General features: G+C 32.0%; 1 protein-coding gene across 1 annotated transcript in view; it reads right to left on the reverse strand.

Annotated features, from left to right (window-relative positions):
- LOC117238701 overlaps positions 1-22,175 on the reverse strand; it is a 41,393-nt gene that overhangs the window by 9,994 nt on the left and 9,224 nt on the right. The window contains exons 4-6 of the mRNA XM_033503829.1: positions 20,801-20,989; positions 12,220-12,293; positions 1,123-1,335 (exon numbers count right to left, since the gene is read on the reverse strand). Coding sequence (XP_033359720.1) covers positions 1,123-1,335; positions 12,220-12,293; positions 20,801-20,989 — 476 coding nt within the window. The remainder of the gene's footprint in view (positions 1-1,122; positions 1,336-12,219; positions 12,294-20,800; positions 20,990-22,175) is intronic.

Consider the following 22,175-nt stretch of genomic DNA (forward strand, 5'->3'; position numbering starts at 1 on the left):
TTGTCATTCGCAGCTAACAATGTGACAGTCGCTAAAAAGAAAGGCTTTTCCTTGCATCATTGAAATCGACTGGATGCTTTACGAGCACTCGTTTTCCTTCGTCAAAGTGAACGAACAAGCTTGTCAAAGCCTGTGAAAACTTTCTGTCTATTGTTACCTTCTACGATGAAAGATCATCGAGTAGCTCATCGATTTTCTAGCTGTCGCACTATATCAGCAACTCTTCAATTCGACAAATTAATTGTCAACTATATAGGTTAAGCTGTTTGATGTACTTTGTACAAAGGTAAAAATCAGAATTTCTTGTAACACGATTGTACGATGTACAGTGAAGCGTACAATGTATACTTGTAACAATTTCAAATGAACATGTTCAAATGAGAAAATATTATACTGCTACTCGATCTATGTTCGAACATATATGTATCTGTTCTCTTTAATTTAATATTAAAGCTAACAAAGTAATTTCGACGCGAATGATGAATATACAATAAGAAGAAAATAATTATAACTTTTCTTTTATAAAAATTTCTATATACGTAGTTCTCAGACAGTATAGCTGGTGCTTTACCAAATGGTCTATGGAACGAATATGCTTTCGATGTTCATGAAACATGGCACAAGAATAATGTTATATGGAGAAAATTACAGGAATAGTACGTACAGATGTAAGTACGTAATAGCTGACAAAATTTCATTTTATATTAAATAACTCTTAAGAAATGTTCTAAAGTACCGATTTGTGTTTTGAAACTTTGAGATTCTGTACTTCACTAACTGTAATTTAACCGCAAGCAATGTTCTTCTTTGCCGCGAAAGTTTTTTAATTTAATTTATCGCGATGTATTTTAAAATTGCTTTTCGATTTACGATATTTTAAATTGCGCTTTATACCGAGTTTTATATCGAATCGTTCTCTAAGGAAGATTTATGAATTTAACTATGTACCAAGGGTTGCACATTAAGTTTCTAATTAACGTATTGGTATAATATGTAACATACGAACACAATAATGTAACGTAATGAATTACCGTTGTACAAACTTTAATCGAATTTTAATCAAAGTTCACGCATGAATATCTGCACGATAAGGAAATCTGCACAATAGGGAAAAATTCATACCTGAAACATTCGATCTACTTTCTCTCGCACACCCTCATGGTCCATATTCGGGTCAGAAAATTTTCCCATCAGCTCGTATACAGCTGTCACGATGTCCGTCATTTCCTCCCTTGTGATGCAACCGTCGCCATTGATGTCGTAAAGGGAAAACGTCCAGCGCAGCTTCTCGTCGATGGAACCACGAGACAGTATGCTGAGACCAGTAACGAAGTCCTGCAACATCGGGATAAAATTGGTCTTTGCTGTATTAGATACGACATCTCGTATATTGAAATTGTTCGCTGTTTCGTGCACGGACAAAATATCCATAATAGAGAACGAAGAGGAGAAACAATAAAATGATATGAAATATGAATATTGGAAATGAGCATCGTGCGTTAAATTAACGTACCAGAATATTCAGAATAGAAGTCAGTCTATAACTGTTACAACACAAATTTAAAAAGTTAAAGTATAAAGATTCACGTCATAGTTTAAATGATTTTGGTTAGGCACGATGATTATTATTATAAACGATTACAGTCATCCGTCTTTTTTTATTATCTATGAAGGAATTTTATTTATTAAAAACAAAAGTTGTCTTCGTTGTTCTTGGCTCTCGTCAATTTTCATCAATATTATTGATCATTGGTACAATTAATATAATCGCGCTTCGAAAAATAAAATTTCGAAATTGTTGATATAATCAGTTGCTGCGTTACGAATATCATAGGAATTGAAACGTGATGAAATATTAACGATAGAGAATGGAAAAGGGAATAAAATACGACGAACATCGTTCGTGTGTTTAATTAATGAACGAGAAGTCGATTTAAATAGATTATCGTGGATTCAGCTTGTATACTTTAGTTAAAATTCGATTTACACCTTCATTTCGATTGGATGATACCATGCCATAGAATATAGACTGCAACTAATGGTATGTCGTTTAATTGGGAAAGCCATTGATATCTAGAGTTCTCTATCACCTAGGGAACTGTTTTATTGAAACAGCCCATTACGATGAGATTTAAAACTTGTTTTTCTATCAATGTTTGTAGATATATTACACAACGATTTATAACAGATCGATCGGCATTGTTTATTGTATTTAAATAATTCATTTATTAAATTCAACTAGTTATATTATTTATTGCATTGTAATTATATTTAATCTTCACCCGATTTGTTTGCTCGTACGCGATCTCGACTTTGAATCATTTAATTTCAAGGTATTTGATTTTAATTTGTACAATTAATGTTGTTTCCACAGTAAAATAGACGAATTTCTCTATCTTAGAGGCATGAATATTTTCGTTTTGGAACAAGAATGTAAAACATATCGAATTATTCACCGTTTTATACGCGAGTTTTGTCATTACCCGACTATACGCATTATCGTATTCCGCGTTACTGATATCGCACAAAAGATAGTGATTAAAATAATGTTTTCGAGTTGCTCTCGCTCGATACCAAAAGATAGATGTAACGAGAAATCCATTAACGTAACAGACGTTGGTAGCCGCTGTATCGCTTTCGTAAAATTTCGATTTTGTTCACGCGAGAAGGAGATTAAATCGAAATCAAAGTGCACACGCGAAAAGCCCATTTAATCGCGCGATAATTGACTGTCCGACGATAACGACAGATACTACATCGTCCCACGGGTAATAAACTTTAATGCCAGTTCACCAACTTACGAACCGGAAACTCGCCACGACGTGAAAGCGTACACTGCTGCTCATAAGTACGTGGACAGCTTGCAGGATTTTTATTAACAATACGCGAATGTGTTACTAAAATATGATGCACGAATTAGCGGTAAATTGACGATGGAAAACGACATTTACAATCTTCTTATGAAATCAACAGACGCATTAACGATCATAAACATTCACACATTTTCATCGATTTATAACAACACTATGTGGATTTTATCAAAGCGTACGAATTAATTTAGTGAAAATCAAGAGACGCTAATCACTGTTATAAAATATTGATTTGTGCATTGTTTCATTTGATTGAAAATCGATAGATTCTATGGAAACTTTCTTCGCTATGAGATTCTACCAAACAATTTAAGCGGTTTCTCTGTGATGTGAATATTTTATTAGAAAACTCAAGTACATATATTGAAACTAAAGGTACTAGAGTATCCTTTTGTTTTCTTAAAGGAAGGCAAACACGGAGAAGGTTCGTTTTTGTTACGAGTTGCTCATTTGTAATTTTCTCATTAAATTTCATTCTGCCAAAAGGGTTGAAATACATTGAGCAGAAAACCAGGAAGCCAAAACGTCGTTTTGCTTGGGAAAAAACGAGCCGTGGATCGACGTTGCTTTGAGTTCTACGTTTGTAACTTTGCAAATAAATTACGTTCTGTACAAAATTAAAATATATCAAGCGAAAATGAAAAATGTCAGAGAATTATCGCGGTAAATAAAACGTGGGCGTTACGCGTACAAGTAGCTCGAACCACAGGCTAACTATTTCCAATGCAGACGCAATAATTATTATGGAAATTCTAGCAGAAGTTTGAATGGCGATAGAAGATGGAGGAGCTGGCTCGTAGTAGCTTTCGTCTCTGTTCCATTGTACCACTCGTTCACGCTTGACTTTACGCCGGAAGAGAATGATTGCAGCGACACTGTGTCTCCGTTTCCGTACGCTCTACATATGCGAAAGCGCAATTTCGACTACACTCACCAAGAAAAGTGGGCATTGACGTTGCATGGCGTTTTAAAATAGACCAAGCGTTTCGTGCTTTCAGCGAAGTTTAAATTATCACAAAAAAGGGCTCCATTAAAGATCAAAAGTGTGAGATCGTTTAACGTGACACTGTAAATATTTCTAGTTAGTAGACAATATTTGTTCTGTGTGGAGAATTAATTTTTCGAAAATTCTGCCGGTATTCTATGATTCCGAAGTTATTTTCATTATAATTTTTGTCTCGTTATTACTTTCGATACTTTAAAACGAGCTTACGGATATATTAGTTTAATTAAAACGTTCGATATTTATGTATAATTTTAAATACATATTTATGTGTCTTCATTCGCAAGGAAGTATAACATGATTTGATAATTTGTACATGCATTTACGCATTCATTAATCGTACATCATTTCTACCTGTGTCTTTAAAAATTAATTTTAAATTAATAACTTACTTTGCTCCTAAACATACGAAGAATTCCGCGGTTCTTTTATCCAGGAGAATCTTTTAATTTTGAACGAATTTCCTCCTTTCAATGAATTACCTTTGCAAAACGGCTTAAAGAGACAAGCACAAGCGCATAAATACTGTGATTAAAGAGACCAAAATGGTTTTCCCTTAATTTTAAAGGATACCATATCACAGTACGAACAGTACGTTGTTAGTAACTTCTTTATACATTAAAGAGATGTATTCGTCGGCGCTGTTAGCGTGGCTCATTTCGAACAGCATAGAGAGCAAAGAGCACTAACGGGTTCGAGAGATGAAACGAGGAAAGCGAAAGATGAGAACAGGAAGCGGATTTTTTGCAAAATTGAGAGAAAAGTTTCATAAAGAGGAATTACGTAGTCGGTTCAAATTTTATCATATACCGAGAAATTCGCGTTTCGCGTTGAAGTTCGCGTTTAAGGCCTCGAATTTATTTTCCTTATGAGTATAAGAACAGCATTATATTTACGGACAGTATTTTGTTAAAAATAAATGAGAAACTAGAAATGGGAAAGGAATATGAAAATCAACAAGATGAAGCAAAAGATTCTAATTATCACGTATCTCACGATGGAATATTACGATAGTGGAATTTTTTTAACGATGTATAAAATAGATTTTGAAATAACTTTAATGTGTATCTAAAATGATTTATGAATAACCCGCGAATGATATTTATCTAGTGATTTTGTAGTCGATATGGTTGAAATTCAATATTTCAAGTTGTTAAAGGAAGAAAAACAGTATGGAGTTTAATTATATATTCGAAGCATTTGCTGTCTATTAATCATGAAATTTCGTTCTATGCTTCCGACTTATTATTTTTACATAGAATTATCCTCTTCTCGGTTGTATTAGTAACAATAATCCGTGTAAAATGAATATTACACATTGAATGTAAAATGTACAGTGGAAAAGTATCACGTTTCTGAGTGAATCCATAGAACACCGGGAAAGAAACGTGTCTTGGGAAGTGTCGTTTGTTATAAGTTGTTATTTCAATTGGTTCGAAGGATATGACTTCAAAGTGCAACATTTAAACTGCAAAAGATACTGAATGGCAATCGAATTTCCGGAAAGGTGGTGACCTACTTTTTCTTTGAAAATACGCACGCCAGTCTGGCGATAGTGAAAAGGGAGAACGCTGAATCAGCGTTTATCATTGAACAGAATGCAGGTGTCAAAGCTTGGAGTAGGTCAGTGAAGACCAACGAACGAAGGGTACAATTGTCGTGAGAGAGAAGAGAACGTGAAATGCTTAAAATTATGCTATCTCTTTGGATAGCAATACATTTTAGTGACCGAAAAATATACCAAAAAATATCGTAAAAATGTAAATAACAAGAATGCTACGTTATAAGAATTATGCAAATATTTTCCAGATAATGATATTTATAATATCATGATTTTTTTAATAAATATCAGTATTATATAGCACTGCTATTAATCTCTATACTTTTATAAGCCATGATTCTAAATATACCAAGAATTTGTTCAATCTGATTTCTACATGTATAATCATTAATCCTATCTAAAGTGTTGTTTCTATTAGGTGTTACAAAGATCGAAATGAATCAGTAGCAACGATACTTAATCTTAGTTACGTACAAAGTTTAAATTTTCATGGACCTTTCGAGCCGCTTTTCTATCCTTATTTTGCACTTTGTATCGCGCTTTTCTTTGGAAACAAGGCTTTTTACGTGTTTCTAATAAATCTTCATTTGTGTTGATCAAATTGTCTGTTCCACGTTTACACGACGCAATACTTTAATACAAATTAGTACAAAGGAAAATAATCGAAACTTCTAAATTTAGTTATAATTTGAATAGTTTACAAAAAAAGTGTAGATATAATATCGTATAAGTATAAAAAAAAGTATATAGATACTACCTATCATCTGCACGATATCAGCGCAAGGGATAATAAAGTTTCAAATAACGAAGTTACGAAGTATAATAAAGAAAAATACATGAAAAACGTGCTTCATAATACGTTGTTACTCGGTTTGCGACTGCTATTCGGTCGTATTCTAGCCACGGGAACGCTTTCATTGAAGTTTTGATTATTACCAAGAGACACGTTATATTGTCTTCTACATGTCGTCGACAACTTTATGATGCGAGTAAACGTAAAAAGCCAGGCAGCCTCTGCCTCGCTTATGAATAAATTGCCTCCGTGCACCAAGACAAACGAAGTAATTTGTCGCGTACTTTATTCGATGTCGCGCATACAACGTGCTCAACTTTGTAATAATGGCTTCGACATCTTCCAGTACGAAGTAATTGAAAACTGTAAAAAGAATTAATAATAACGCCCTACAACACGAGTCACGCCGCGTACACGCCACGGCCAAAAGCACTTTGGAGTTCATGCTCATGGGACAAATTGGATTAGCACACGCTTCAATTATGGCAAATTGAGTTACGACGGCGTTTTTTCATTCGAAAGCAATCGATGGAGAGCGTTTCGTGCGTTGCACGAACCAGTTAAAGATACTCGATGTTCGAGTTACGGGCATTTTGCCGGATCGGAAGCAGACAGTTGTAACGTTGTTTGTTTCCGCGTGTTAACCCTTTAACGTACAATTTTTTCCGATCTAACCGGTCAAATGTGCACAATTTTGTTTCAGTAGAATTGTTCCATGGTTATAAACTAATATATTTTTTTGTATTGTTAATGCTATATTTTACGTTTTTTTTTATGTAAGATTAATACTATAAGGTCGAGATGACCCAGTTCGATTATACGATAATATCTTGTAGTGATAAAAGTAAAACATTGACCTATTTGATAATGTCCCTGTAGATATACTATAACAGCATCGTTGAACGAAACTTTTAATGGTCAATGGTTAGGAAAAGGTGAACCTGTGACATGCTTCCCGCGATTACTCGACCTATGGCCTTTAGATTTTTGTTCTATGGGGTCGTATGAAACTGAAGATGCGTTTATATGGAAAATCTAATATACATAAGCTGTTGAAGATGACCAACGAAGTTGTTGTTAATATAGAAGAATGTGAAAATTAGTAATTAACGTGCAGCGTACTAATGATTTTGGAGGTCATCTTATAATAAAAATTTCAACCTCGAAAGATTATGAGAGAAAAAGAAGGAGAGAGAGAGAGAGAGAGATTATAGGTGACATAATTTACTAAAAAATTCACTATGGCATACATTTTAATTTATATTTCATTTATGTTATACGCTTATTTCAATTCGTCAAATTCAATAATTGCGAAAGTATAATTACCTTTGAGATTCACTGTATATTCTATTATTTTTACAAACTTTTATCTTGCTCTTTTTAATTTTCGCATTCTTAATAAGAACGTGTTTGCCAACTTTGTTTTTGCGTAAAGTGAGCTTAATAGCGAACATTAATTTCCAATTTGAACAAGGCTGTATAGTGAACGTGTAGGCAAATAAGCCTGTAGCGTAAGTAAGCATTATAACGCCGAAGTAGGAATGCCTTGGTCACAAATATAGGAGATACATTCGCAACAGTCCTAATCGCAAACAGCGATGCTCGCCGGAATAAATAGCGATTGTTGATTTAGGTCTTCGTGATTATGCCGCCAGCGATTTAACGTTGAACACGATTTCGATTGAGCTTAAAGGACAAAACGCATTGAGTGGTACATTGTGAATTTAGTCATGAACGTCTATGCAATGGATGATTATTTAACGAAAATTGAATTTATCGATCAATTGAAAGACTCATTCTACTTGACCAGTACATAAAGTATGTATCTCATTTGATTAGTATTTACATCCAGTTCTAAAACTTTTTTTAAACGATTATCGAGATAAAATACAAATGTATTTTATCACAAATATCAAATTTTTTATTTTTACATATTAACAAAATATAACTTTAAATTTGCTCAGTTTATTTACACATTTCGAGAAATAATTAAAAATTTCGAAACATTACATTATCTCGAGTATCTATGTTAAAAACATACTTAGTTACTATACATTGAGGCTTTCTAAAACAATACGATTGAGCTAAAAATCGGTGAACTCATTTTTGTCGTCTCGAGGAAAACGACCGGTGTAGAAGCAAAATGTGCCATCGAGTCGAAGATGGAGGAGTCATGTCGTGCTGAGATAAAAATTTCTCTACAAAAAGTATCGTATCGTAAAGCAGTAGCGGTGATCTGCACGCGTTCGCAGATTTTAGGGTGAGCTCGTAATGCGATTCGGCTCGATAAGGACGTGTATTACCCGAAAGTGTTACTGGACCAATAGCCGTTCCAGTTCAAGATAATGTATGTCGTGTAGGATAAAGCTGTCTTCCCCTGGTCAATTTTAGAAACTGTGAAAGAAAGCTGGGAACGATTCTTTGAAACGACCTGGTGAAGCATTTATATTCTGTTCTTTCACACGCGAAATTTTACAACGTAAAACTTTTCTAATGTCGATGTATTATTAACATTTGAATCTTCTTTCGTTGGTAAAACGTGTGACAAGAAGGAGAAAAATGTTATTTCTTTCATATGATCTCGATGTATTTGATGGAAAATTATAGTAAATTCTCAGATGTGATGTTAATTTTATTTGTCCTAAAACAAGAAACTAACGTTCTATTATGTTGGAAAGTTATTCCATAATTTTGGAAGGATATTCCATAATTTTGGAAAGTTATTTCATAGGACATTCTGATAAATTTGTTCGATCTATTAACCGTAGAAAGTTTCCAGGACGTAAAATGTCGACTCAGGTTTTACTTCTCTGAAATTGAAACATTCTACTTTTAAAGAGGAAACTATGTTTCGAGAAATTTTAATACCATCGAGCAAAGTATTGGAGTTTGCATTTCACCTTTGCAGACAAATGCACAGCGGTACGTATTAAGAGAAGAGATTTCCGATTAATTCTTTCGAAATTCATAATTCTTTATCTAGAATTTCATCTTAATTATCGAATTTCAGTTAAATTTTAGTCAAATTTCTGTTAAAGAAGATGTGTCAGCTGATATTCTTGGATATTTTACTAATATGTTACCATCTCATAAATACCAGTATAAACATATATTGTTCAATTAAATTACCTAATTAAGCGAGAAAAGTAGAATTGTTAATAATGTCAATTATTAATATTAATAAAAAAAGGAAAAACGAAAGAAAATATTATTATATAATACAGAGCTTTATGTAATCGAACCTCGTATGGTCAAGACATACCGCAACGAGAACACAATCCATTTTCGATTGTTCGCCATTGTCAGAGCAGCAAAAAGGGCGGACGCTCGAAAGTTGACTTATATTGTTCTATAAACAAGCCTGTATGTACGTGGTTAAAGAGAATCTGATAAAAGGAGTTAATTAAAGGAGGTTGGACGTCAAAGGCTACTGTAGAAGCTTTATTGTGTGCCGAAGAAAACGAAAAGAACAGACGGGAGAAAATGTTTGCGACGTAAAAAGCTACTGCAATGTGTGAGCTTCGGGCAACCCGAGGTTTAATTACACAAGGTACATCTTCAGCCCGAAGCGTTCAGAGATAATTATGTTAGTTGGTAATTATCTTCGAACGACTTCCCCTCAGTTTTCTTATTTCTCGATTCTCGAAATAATAAACAGAAGAGGAGGAACGGCTGCACCGTCGGCAAATTAACCGCGAATCATCGATTAATTGGACTGCACCATCGATTGATTGGAAAACTTAGTTAGATCTATGGTGCTCGTTAGTGGCATCCTGCTAGTGGCAATTATCGTTAATCTCCGTCGAATATTTGTTCGAAGCACACTTGCCAATTGAACGGTGCGAATGGCTAATTGTACAAGGGCGACAATAATTCGCGTGATGAATATGGGACGTTGAAATGCTTGCTTCAGCGAGCGATGCATGAACAACGTTTAAGCATCGGTCATATGGCGCTATTATGTGTAATTTGTATCGGAGCAAAGGAAATGGAATTTTCTTTATCGCTATCATATCGATTTCTATATTTTGCATATTAATCTTTTCATTTTTAGTTTGTTCGTTAAGGTATTTGTTCTGCGAGTATAATAGCTTAATCTGACTCTACATTGTCAATTCGTTGTATGGAAACTAGGTCATTGACAATTCATGCGAAATCACAGTCACGAAGCTTTTAGTTTTACAAATATACAAAAAACAGTTCCAACTATTCGACTTAACAGACGAATGTATAATGCAATAGAAGTAGACTTTTTAAGAGCGTAGAACGGTGAAAAGATCAGGCTTGAAGATAAACGACCCAGTTTGCCGATCTAGCGTGAAAAAATATGTTTATCTAAGGAGGATTATGGGTACACTTAACGATTTTAAACGATGCATGGGATTCTAATTTATAGGAGCTAGCGGAACACAAGTAGTTTTACTTCACGATTAATCGTTATAATGTTAAGTAACATCTACTTTTCAATATATCGTTATAATTATTTTTTTGTATTGTTAGTGTGCGCTGGAAATATTCTATTACGCGTTTAACATTATTGCGGTAAACGTTATTATATTACTTTATATATCGTATTTCGTTTTTGCCAATCGCGCAAATTTGCAAATATCGCGCAGAAATTCTTTTGTCTCGACATTGACATGTTAATCGTTTTCGCTTTAAATCGTTGCTGTATATTTTAAATATTTTAGGTTCCACGCGAAATTTATAACATATTCTCTTTCTGAAATGGTAAATATTAGGTTATATCGTTATTAGTTAAGTTATTATTTAAGAGAGTTCTATTCTTTTCTCAAACATTATTACAAAATAGAAGAAGAGAAGAGACACAAGAAACATGTGTTTAAAAATACTTGTCAATGAACGTGTGCTATAAAACATTAATCTACTAAATCTTTAGTTGAAAAAAACATGTAATTTTAAGGATTCATGTCCATAAAGTACATAGCCGTATTGTAGATTCTCTCTTATTTATTAGAACATCTATGTCAGAGAAATTATAGTGTTCTACGGTCATGGTACATATAGATATCACACTAAACTACACCCTTTACTTTGACTTCAATAAATCAACGTATAACACTTGAGTCTTTTAATGTTAATTTGTATTTGTACATACTATATTACTGAATAAAATACATTTAAAAAATATTTCAAGTGCAAGTTTTTTTCTAATGATAATTTAACAGTTTAAATACTGGCAACAAAGATGCGTAACAATCATTTGAGAGTATCGAAAGTTCATAATGGGCAATTCCGTTTATGCGATATCTCGTAGATAATGAGACTTTCTGTCAGTGTAATTCTGGTTTTAAATGTAGTTAACGTTGCGAATTGGTAATTTTTTTTCTACGGTTTGTAATAATTAGATCTGAAAGTGGCTCATTTTTTCCCCTTGGAAGTAGAATTGAGTGCTTTGTTGAAAATCGATCGCCGTTAATATCCTATCCTTATTTGCACATACTTTCAACAGCTTTCCGAGTAACGACGCTGCTGATTGGATTTTAATTCAGTTTCAAAGCAAATTTTTCAGTGTTTACGATGAATCTCGATGCTTTCGTACTACAGTGTTTTTATTTCCATGTTCGATGAATTTTTAGAACAGATTTTTATGACAGATTTTAAAGACTCTCGAAACAAAATTCCTTTAGGTTTCGCGTACAAATATCGTACCTGTTTCTTCGTTAAATTTAGTTTTATCGCTTCTTATGGTCTTTTTTATTTCCATAGTTTTTTTTTCGAAGTTTTTTTTTATTGTTTAACAATAACCACTTTTAAAGCACACGGAGTATTGCACCTTAACCGAATATATATTTTTTAAATTTTATGTTTTAATTTATTTTATTTTAAGATTAAATAATTTAATACTTTTAATCATTTGAATTTTTAAGTAAATATTATTTAATTTAATGGTTTAGAATTTGGATAATAGAACTGCACGAGTAAATAAAGTTAACAGTAAATAATGTAACACATACTAGAACGTGCTTACCTCAAAACTGAGAATACCGCTATGATCCTGGTCCAAGGTGTTGAAAACGTAATGTGCATACTGGCTAGTATTAGCTGGAAAAGTAAATAAAGGTAGATATTTTAATCACGTTCGTGGAATATCTGTATAGTTATACCTCACCAGGAAAAATAAATTATTGCTTATGTTAATCCTTTCAAGTGCCTTCGAAGCTATTAACGATACGTTGGAAAGTGTTTTAGATAAAAACTGAATAATTTTAAGGGAAATATATATAGGTAAATGGTGCCAACTCGACTCTATAACTTCGTCTTGTATATAAATTGCAATATAAATATAATTTACGAATAACAGATTTCACATTCATAGAATTAGAAATGACGTTGAAGAGATAAAAGTGGTAACCCATAAAAAAAGGTCACAGCCACAAGAGACAGATAAAACTGTCTTCCTTAACACATTTTCCACTAACACAAAATGTCATCACTAAACGAAAAGCTACATAATATACAAGTATAGCAAACATCGATACGGACAGTATTTTAAATCTAATATTTCTAACGCGAATAATTTACAATTTTTAGTTAATTTTTTAGACGTCACCAAAATTAACTCCGAATTTCTACTTTAAAGAAGATTCGTCGAAAAGAAAACCCTTGGCAATAATAATTTTAAGAGTCTACCGAATATACATAGAAGTACAGCCTTAATAAGCACTTGAATTTCTCAGATGGTAAATACTCAGTGACCTTTCTAAGGAAACCTTTCCAGATCGTCGAATTTAACATGGTAAATTGAAACTCTACCGGTGTGCGCTAATAACTTCTACTTGTCCAACAGAAGTTCAATTCAGAGCAGAGGTTCATACTCGAAATTATTTGACGGAGATGCTACTTTATTTCTGTTAGAAGGAACACATTTCTTTCGTTCTCTTCGAAAGAAAATCGTTATCCTATCAAACAAAATAAATCGATATTATGGAAAACTTGTAGTTACAATACATGTTCTTTGAGAAAAGTATATTTTGAATAATCTATTATTCGTAGTTTTCAATGGAAATATATGTATAGAATTTAAAGAAACGAGGATAGCAGTTTGATACTTTATGAAACAACTGAATGTTGGTAAATTTACATTTATTATATGTATATTCGTAGCATGTTCATTCAAAAGTCGCTGAAATAAAATAATTATGTAAAGATGAGATAAAACTTGAATGAAAATGAGATACGTATTCAATACGACTCCAAATTAGGAAAAATTATGAAAAATCATTAAAAAATGTTATTTGTTACGTATGACTTTGTTAATTACATTTTTAAAAAATAATTAAAAAAATTACATAACAGTTTAATAAAATGTATAATTCCAAAAATTGAACGACGATATTTTACACGTCTTTCGTTATAGGAGACTTTTCGTAGAGAAGTGTCAAGGTTAAGGAATGTCAGTCTCGTCTTTACTTAAGCAGAAATCTCGGAGGTGCTGCTTCAATTGAAAGGATTCGTCTAGAAATTAGTACTCAACTCCTTCCAGCGAATTATCACAGTGGGACTCTTGTGCTAGCACGAGCACCAGCGTAAAGCAGATTAACTCGTTAAAGTTGTCAAGCTTGTACGAATTAGGCTTCTAGAGAAAGACAGATATGCTATTACTTGATGGCAAGACAAAAATCAAAAATTAGTTTTGTGTTCCGAATGTCACCCTATCACAAATTATAAAGAGATTAATACTAATTAATTTAATATCTAATTTCAACATTTTTAAGCTTTCCGCTAAATATAAAAACTTTGAGTCCTTTAAGAACATAATATTTAGTAGAATTTGCACATTTGTTGATTTCAAAGTAAAGAAGTATGTACACATAAATAGAATGTATTTCGTGCGAAATAATTTACAACAACTGCAATTAAAAACAAAATCGCCTTTTTTTTGTATTTGCGCATTGGAAGCTATTTATTATGATAAATAGATTTTTTCTAAATATTTATAAATTTCCTTATTTTCCACAAACTGTCCTCTTTTTTAAATACATGTATTGATCTTTGTTTTCGAGAATATTATAATTATTTTTATTTTGTTTTTATCTCTGACTGTTCGTGTTTATAGCCAATTAAAATCGTATGTACATATCTATAGGATGGTTTCAATTCCTGTTATATATAGGAATTGAAACCATCAAAGTGACGATATTGCTCGTATAAATGTATATATGTATGTACCAAGTCTATACAAACATGCGATATTAAATTGGAAACAGTTATTGAACTAGATTTCTCTAAGTTATGAAACTTATCAAATTTATGCGTTTGTTGTTGCTAAATGATTCTGATAATTTTTTTTATCCCATTGATTGTTTAACAAAATAGATTTAACCGAATACATTAGTAAAAATATAGTAGGATTGTTATCGAACAATAAAAGTTTCTCATAAAAAGTCTAAGATATCTTTTGTATTTCTCGAGTAATATTTATACGGTTGAGATAAGTTTCGTTCACTGTGAAAATTCTTGGGACATTTTTCACTGGAACGGGAATTCGATGCAGCGACGTTTGCGCTTGGGGGTAAAGTGGTAATATTTTTATGGTAAAAGACCTGCTCAGAGACCAAATCTTCGAAAGCAAACTCTAATCTACATTCTAGTTGCTTTCGAAATTTTTACTCGATATACGGAATTGAAAAGTAAATGAATGTAAAATTATCCATTTGGAATTGAAAATTCGAAACACAAGTATTTTGCACACATTTGATTTTTCATCTAATCTATGAAGTTTATAAAAATTAATTAGAATTAATTAGGCTAACTGATGAGCTCATTATAAACTGAATCCCATCAATTTTTAAATAATTTTCTTTATTAAAGATTAGTTGCGCTGTGTAATATGAATATTTTATAAGAGTATACTTTTGCTACATAAATAATGGTAAAAGAGAGACATAAGAAGATATGAGAGAAAAGTATTAAGAATAGTAAAAGAAGAATGATATTGTCAAAGCAATGAATAGTTTTTTAGGAGAGTAAAAGTTTGCAGATCAAACTTACATTTTTCAGGGATTTGGGAAGTTATATTCTTTTAAAGAACGGAAATGGATATCTATTGAATACTAACAATAACTTTCCCCACTTGCATTTCGTCTGATATTCTTTCTTACAACTTTATACGAGTTTCCTGTTTACTATGGAAGAATTTGGGAACCATATTATAAGTTAAATTTGTTCGCCGCACAAGGATTCTATTTTATGATGAAAATAGACTTTTACTATCTTCTAAATTGAACAACGAGTCAATTTCGACTTTACTTTCTAAACAACGGTTTATAGCACGTATACTTATACTAATTTTACATATCACAAGCTCCAAATCGAGAAACTGCACGTTTTTAGAGGGTACTTTATTATTTTATATTGTATACCTTTCTTAAGAATACACCTAAGTTTATACAATATATTTCTATTTAAAACATATTTATATTATTAATTTTTCATTTTCTAAGAGCAATTGTAATATATTATGTATTTTTTATATGCTTCGAAAAATCGTATTTCTCTTCCATTAACAATAAGGTTCATCATATTTTCACATTTTCCAATTTGTAACATTACCGTGCCAACGATTTTTAATTATTCTTATACTGTTGAAAAGTTAAAGTATTTTAATTGCGCTGGAAAGATCAGATTTTACTGAATAACGTGACTTTAAAACATTTAATTTTGTATATAAATTATAATTCAAAACGTGTGTTGGGTATTATTAGCTTTTCAACATTTAGATGATCATTTTGAAACGAGAATACTTTGTTATACAAATCACAATGCTCCAAGCTTTTAACGAAACGAATATTTTTCGCAAAGATTATAAAGATACTTCACTATATTTATTATGTCAATATATCTAATTGATTTTAAATTCTACACGAATAAAATTTCAAATCTATATTTGACGTGAAATATTGTATTTTTATATATTGATATTAGATGTGATCTATTTAGATATTGTACATTATACTATATCAGACATATACAATTTTCCAAAGTTAGACAATAGTTGCTGTAAGCAACCTTATAGCGAAAATTCACTATTCAGCAAAATGGGTGGTATCGTGTTGTCGTAATTCACCTCTTTGACTTTCGACTATCGATCCAAACCTTCGAGGACGTCCTTTTGTCATTGAACATTCCCTCCGACAGATCCAAAGGTATAAATCTCATTTCATTGCACGAACATACATGAGAGTTTCGTTTACCTTCTCGAAACGCTTGAGGGCTTTTAGATAAGTACAAACATGTATCTCTTTGATAAGAAGCAGGGATAGACGCTCGCGGCTGATCCTTTTGACCCTTGTACCTCCGCTAGCATTTACAACCATATATTTTTGTATTGTATTTTATCACGAAAAATTGATTGTTATTGAAAAGAATTCGATATATAGCCATGTATTATTTTCGTAATATTATAACTGTTTCTGTCAAGCGAATATTAATAACTAATCAAATTATTTTTTGAAATTGTTCGGTTGTTTTATTGGAAACGAAACAGAAATATACGAGAGTGACCTAATTAAGTATATTGCTCTTAAATTCCTACGCAAAACACGTATTTTTTATAGCACTGAAATTTTGGAATTTCGATTTCGGCAATGTGTATTTATGAAAATGTTGAGAATCTACAAAAAAATGTGCTACCATGGAAACCTTTAATTGAAATTTCAGCATGAGAAACAAGAATATATCTAATCGCTCAGTTCTGTATTTGGCTGTGATAACGAAGTCGGTGTTCTCATATGATGTAGCGTACAATATTTTATATAATATGTACATAAAATAGCGCATCATATCACATATATTATACGTGGAACGCAGAGGAACACAGGCGAATACAATGGTGCGAAACCCAGATTAACAGTCATAAAATTCACTGTGCTTTGCGACGTTGTACTCGGGTCAGCGCCGATTGGGTAGCACAAGCTTCCTAATACAACATGAAAAAATGAAAAGAGAGAAAAGAAAATATAATAAGCTCTCCGAGGTTTTTGACAAAATATTTCTGCTCCACAAATTCCTGGTTTAATCAACCGTTTTACTTCAGGAAGGTTATCTCATCAGGGCTGCTCCAAATCAGACACTTAGTTTTCGAAAAATGACAAACAAAGAAAAAAGAGTATTTTTCAGAGAACCAACTGATCTCACAGAGAGTTACAGGCGAGAATCTTTACGTATAGGTTTACTTTTATTCACGCAAGTTCGATTAACGATGGAATTGTCTGGATTTCCTGACATAGATCGAAAAGACACAATAAGAGACTCATGAACATACTACGTGTTGTAAAGAAGGATTTGAAAATGGATTTACAGTAGTCACAGAATTAGAAGTAATTGATCGAGTCGTCGCGTCGCTGAGTTATAATTTAGTCGATCGTGAAACTGAACATCTGGTATCAAGTCTGGCTGGTATCAGTAGGATCGACGAAATGTCGGAACCATGTTGCCATCGGATATAGCTTACATCCAAAAGTTTTAGGTAGTCAATTGAATTCTATTTGTCGTATTTGATAGTATGGACTAGTGCCGCTCTTATTGTAACTCTTAGAACAAAAAGTACATTAAAATTATAACTTGCTCTATTGACAATAATAATTTGGTTGTTTAAACAAATAGACGTTTCTTATTTAATGAATGCTTAAAAGCTACTCTTTCTCTCTCTCTCAATTAAGGGTAAAAATAATTTTGTTGTATCTTTTTTATATTTTTACTAATGAATATTATAATTAATAATCATGATTATATATAATGGTAATGAAATATTATTATCACAATAAAGTTGCTACTTGTAACGAAAGTTAATTACATTTGTAAGACAGGAAGCTAATAATAATAAACTCTATTTAGCGTTTGTAATAAATTTTTCCAGATAACAATAATTTTATGGCAATCAGTTTGATGATCTTTCTTTGACGCTACTATCGCGAATGTAAATGAAACTAATACCCTACACCTATAAATTGTAGTAAATGTTGCAGGTGAAATTGTAACATGTGAGATACTACAGCTGTTATACACGCAACTATTATGCAAAACAACCGCGTATGGAACAGTCGAATTTATTCTCTCGGTAATTACTATCGAGATTTACGAAAAACTATGTGGATTTCATATTTATTTACTATTATTCACGAAGCAGAAATATAACTTAATTACGTTTCAATAGAATCTGATTATTTAAAATTTCACTACTGAAATATTTGTATGATTTAAGTATAAATAAATTCCTGTTCCTTAATTTTTCTTATAGAAACAAATATTTCTTCTATTATATTATATGACAAAAATTGTAATTCTTCTTTCTTAAAATTATCTACATTGCTTTAGATAAAAGCTTATAAATACACTGTAGCTAAATATGTGCCTCTTAAATTTTTAATTAAAAAAAGTTTCTGCTTTAACGTTTTGACCAAAGTTTTTCCATAAATAGAGTTAGAGTTTTAAGGCTACATAAATCATTGCATATTGTTGGTTTTCGTCGACGAAGAATAAACGGTTGGAATTTGTACGCTTGTCGGAACATTTTTTCTCAGATTTTGAGGTTTGCCCTCCGTAAATTCTCGATCGTTCTTCCTCTTGTATCGAACGACAAACAAATGACGGTATCGATACGACATGCAGCACTCAGCTATAAAATTGTTCGTGAAGAGAAATTGTCACTATCAGGGGATCGAAGGTCGTCTTGTGTACTTACAGTTGCGTACAAAGTAGTACGACACTTCAGTCATGTGTGCTCGTTGCCAACAAAAATGCTTTAATCGATAATGCCATCAAGATTGAGCTCAAAATCCGATATACACGTTTAAAAGAATCGTTGACCAAAAATCTTAGGTTTTTACCTTAGTCAAACCAATAAAACTTCTAATGCTTTCCCAAAATCGCGTTTAACAATAAATTTACTCTTTTCGTTGCAGATTAAAGACTTTGAATATTAGAACGTCGACTACGAACAATTTCGTACTATAATTTAACTTCCACCGGTACTATATTGCTCTACGCATACATATTTTTTATATAAGAGAATTGAAGGATTTTCCACAAACTATTTTTGTCATGAACAATTTTTTGCGCCAATTTTGTGGTGCAGTCATTTTTTTTCTACAACACGGTTTAAAAGGTTCTATTATCTTCTTAATTTATCGATATCATTATTGTAAATATCGTATTATGAAGTATAATAAAGCAAATAATAACTGAAGTGTAGATTAGTTATTCCCTTTTTACAGTGGTCGACACGTGTTAATTAAAGCGAAGATAATTGATCCGTCAATCAAACACTGCAGTGACATTTTTAGGACAGCTTTCTGAATATACTAACGCAACGTTCACTCTGAAATACATACCGCATATTACATACATGGTAGCAAATCGATAGTTATAAGCAAGAAAGCGATATGTTATATATGAAAACAATTGAACAATGAAATTCGTTTGGCAGTTCTATTCTCTGAAACAAATGTACAATACAAAATTATAATATAAATGTGGGAAATGTAATATAGTAACTTATATGTAAATATCGTTGAATTAAAAATTTTATTGCTTATACTACTTTTCTTCTGAGCCCTTCGATTGATTGAATACGCCATAAATTCTAAGTAAAGTAGAATAGGGGTCTTTGTCGTTAGGGGAATTTAAAGCAAGCTTTTCGCAAGTTACACAGAAGCCTCGGATAGCACAAAAATATTTGAAATCGATAGAAAGCCATTCACTGACGAATATCGATATCGTTTTTACGGATAAAGAGAAACGCTGAAACGTAGGACGATTTTGATACGAGAGTTTGTTACCATGGTAACTATATCTGCATTCAACGAAGTATCGTGGGTCTATTTGCTCTATTCGATTGTGCTTTCTCTCCCATTGTGTTTTTCTTTACCCAGTATCTACACGCATATAGCTAGCCTATTGTTTATGGTTTTCGTCGAAGCTCCGCGTTACTGCGAAGCAGAGGGAATTTAAATGTGAATACACACTTCGAATAAACAGAATGGAATAGTATTTGTCTGGTCCTTATATTCGAATTTCACATCAACATACTTTTTAATGTTACACCAGTTTTTATTTATCGTTTATCGAATAAATAAGTATAGAATTTCCAATGACTTCTCTCTTATTTATAACTAGATTTTACCACTTTTCGCTTCAATTCAAAAAGAAATGTGCTCATGTACACGATTGATTAAAAAATGACTCAAAGGACGTACTAAGGTTAAATATTCAAAATTACAAATTATTTAATCCCGTAAAAGAATAGTTCGCAACATGGTGATGTAACTATGTATTGTTATACAATTACATGTTACTTTTTAACATTTTATATACGTATAAAATATAATTTCCTTTATTTATTTCTCCATACTATTGATAGTACTACGTCATACGCTTTATCTAGAAATCACAAAAATTGGATAGAGTCGAGTTGGAGAAAGTTAGTTTGTGCATCCCTAGTTGAACGAATTAAAATGCTGTGTTCATTTTCCGCTAAGTTTCCGGCACGTATCCGTCATTAATTAAAACGATGGTAAAATCTTTCGTATATTATGCCATAATGCACCCACCTCCTTGCGGAAAGAACTGTGAGTAGATGCACTTGAAAGTTTCCTCTCTGACGACTCCCGTGGGACATTCTGCCTTGAAGCCACGATATATTCTCTTCAGCTCTGCCTCGGTGAATCTCGTAGCTCGACAAAGACTTGCCAACGAGTCGGGTCTATATCTCGGGGTCTGTTCTTCTTCGTACTCCGAGTCTGTAAAATCGAAATCAAAGGTTTCTGTTAATTATGGAAAAACTTGCCAAGTACATTTGCCCTTTGCAATTTACTTTACGGAGTACCGTGATAGTAACTTTAAATTGCAAAAATACGTATGTAGGGTGTTCCATTAATTTTGTCCACTTGAAATGTCTTCGGTATTTCAAATAGCAAGCGAAAATATTGTGTATGAAAGTTTCAAAATTGAGAAAAGTATAGTTTAGAAAGTAAAAGAAAGTAAAGTTTAATTTAGTTATTTAATTGTGGTAATTTAGTTGGTATTGTGAGTACACGTGTACTCCATGAACGAAGTCCTGAATGAAAATACTTTACTTTTTTTACTTAATTCTGGCTTTATCATAGCTATTTACTACATAACATATTTAGTTAATATTGAAAATTCATACGAATAATGTTAATTATCATACACGTTTCGCACATTATTTGTATGCAAATGCAATATATACCTCCTCTTGATCATGTGTATATGGTGAAAAAGAGTACATAGTACATTCATTAAGACGAACGATTTTTCTATAGACAGTATCGTGCAATTCATGTGGTTCGAGTTACTTGTAAATTGTTTGTTGTGTAACCTTTGGGATAAAGAAGAGAATACCAAATAATAAATCAATTCTGTGCTATTCTGCTTTTGTATTAAAGTATAAAATTTATTGATGTTTCCTCTTGTTCAAGTGAATTTTTTTCTACGCTTCGTAGAATTCGGAAATAACAAATATTCAATAGAACCATTACGCTTGTACGGTATTTAATAAATAGTTATAAATGTTCATAAAATTCATTGACTACAATCAATTTGTTGGGCATACAAATTTAATTGCACGATTATTAATTTAATAATAATACAATTAAATTTTATCATACAATTTTGCCAGTATAATGAAAGAAAAATGCTCTTTAGATCTCTACAGATCGTCAAATTAAACAATATATCGTGTTTCCAATATTTATTCGCATTATTTTTCAAAACAAAGCACGAAACATTCCACAAAAGAGGAACTAAAAGAAATTTTCACATCACTCATCTTTGACAAATAATAAACAATGTAAGGGCAATATTTTATGATTTTAGAAATGACATTAAATAATCGTATTTGATATTATACGTATATAGTTACACAACATTAATACTGCAACATTCAAACTATCAAATTTGAAACAT

This window comes from Bombus vosnesenskii, unplaced genomic scaffold (genome assembly GCF_011952255.1).
Source record: "Bombus vosnesenskii isolate JDL3184/JDL3185 unplaced genomic scaffold, Bvos_JDL3184-5_v1.1 scf7180000013264, whole genome shotgun sequence".
Classification (NCBI taxonomy): Eukaryota; Metazoa; Arthropoda; class Insecta; order Hymenoptera; family Apidae; genus Bombus; species Bombus vosnesenskii.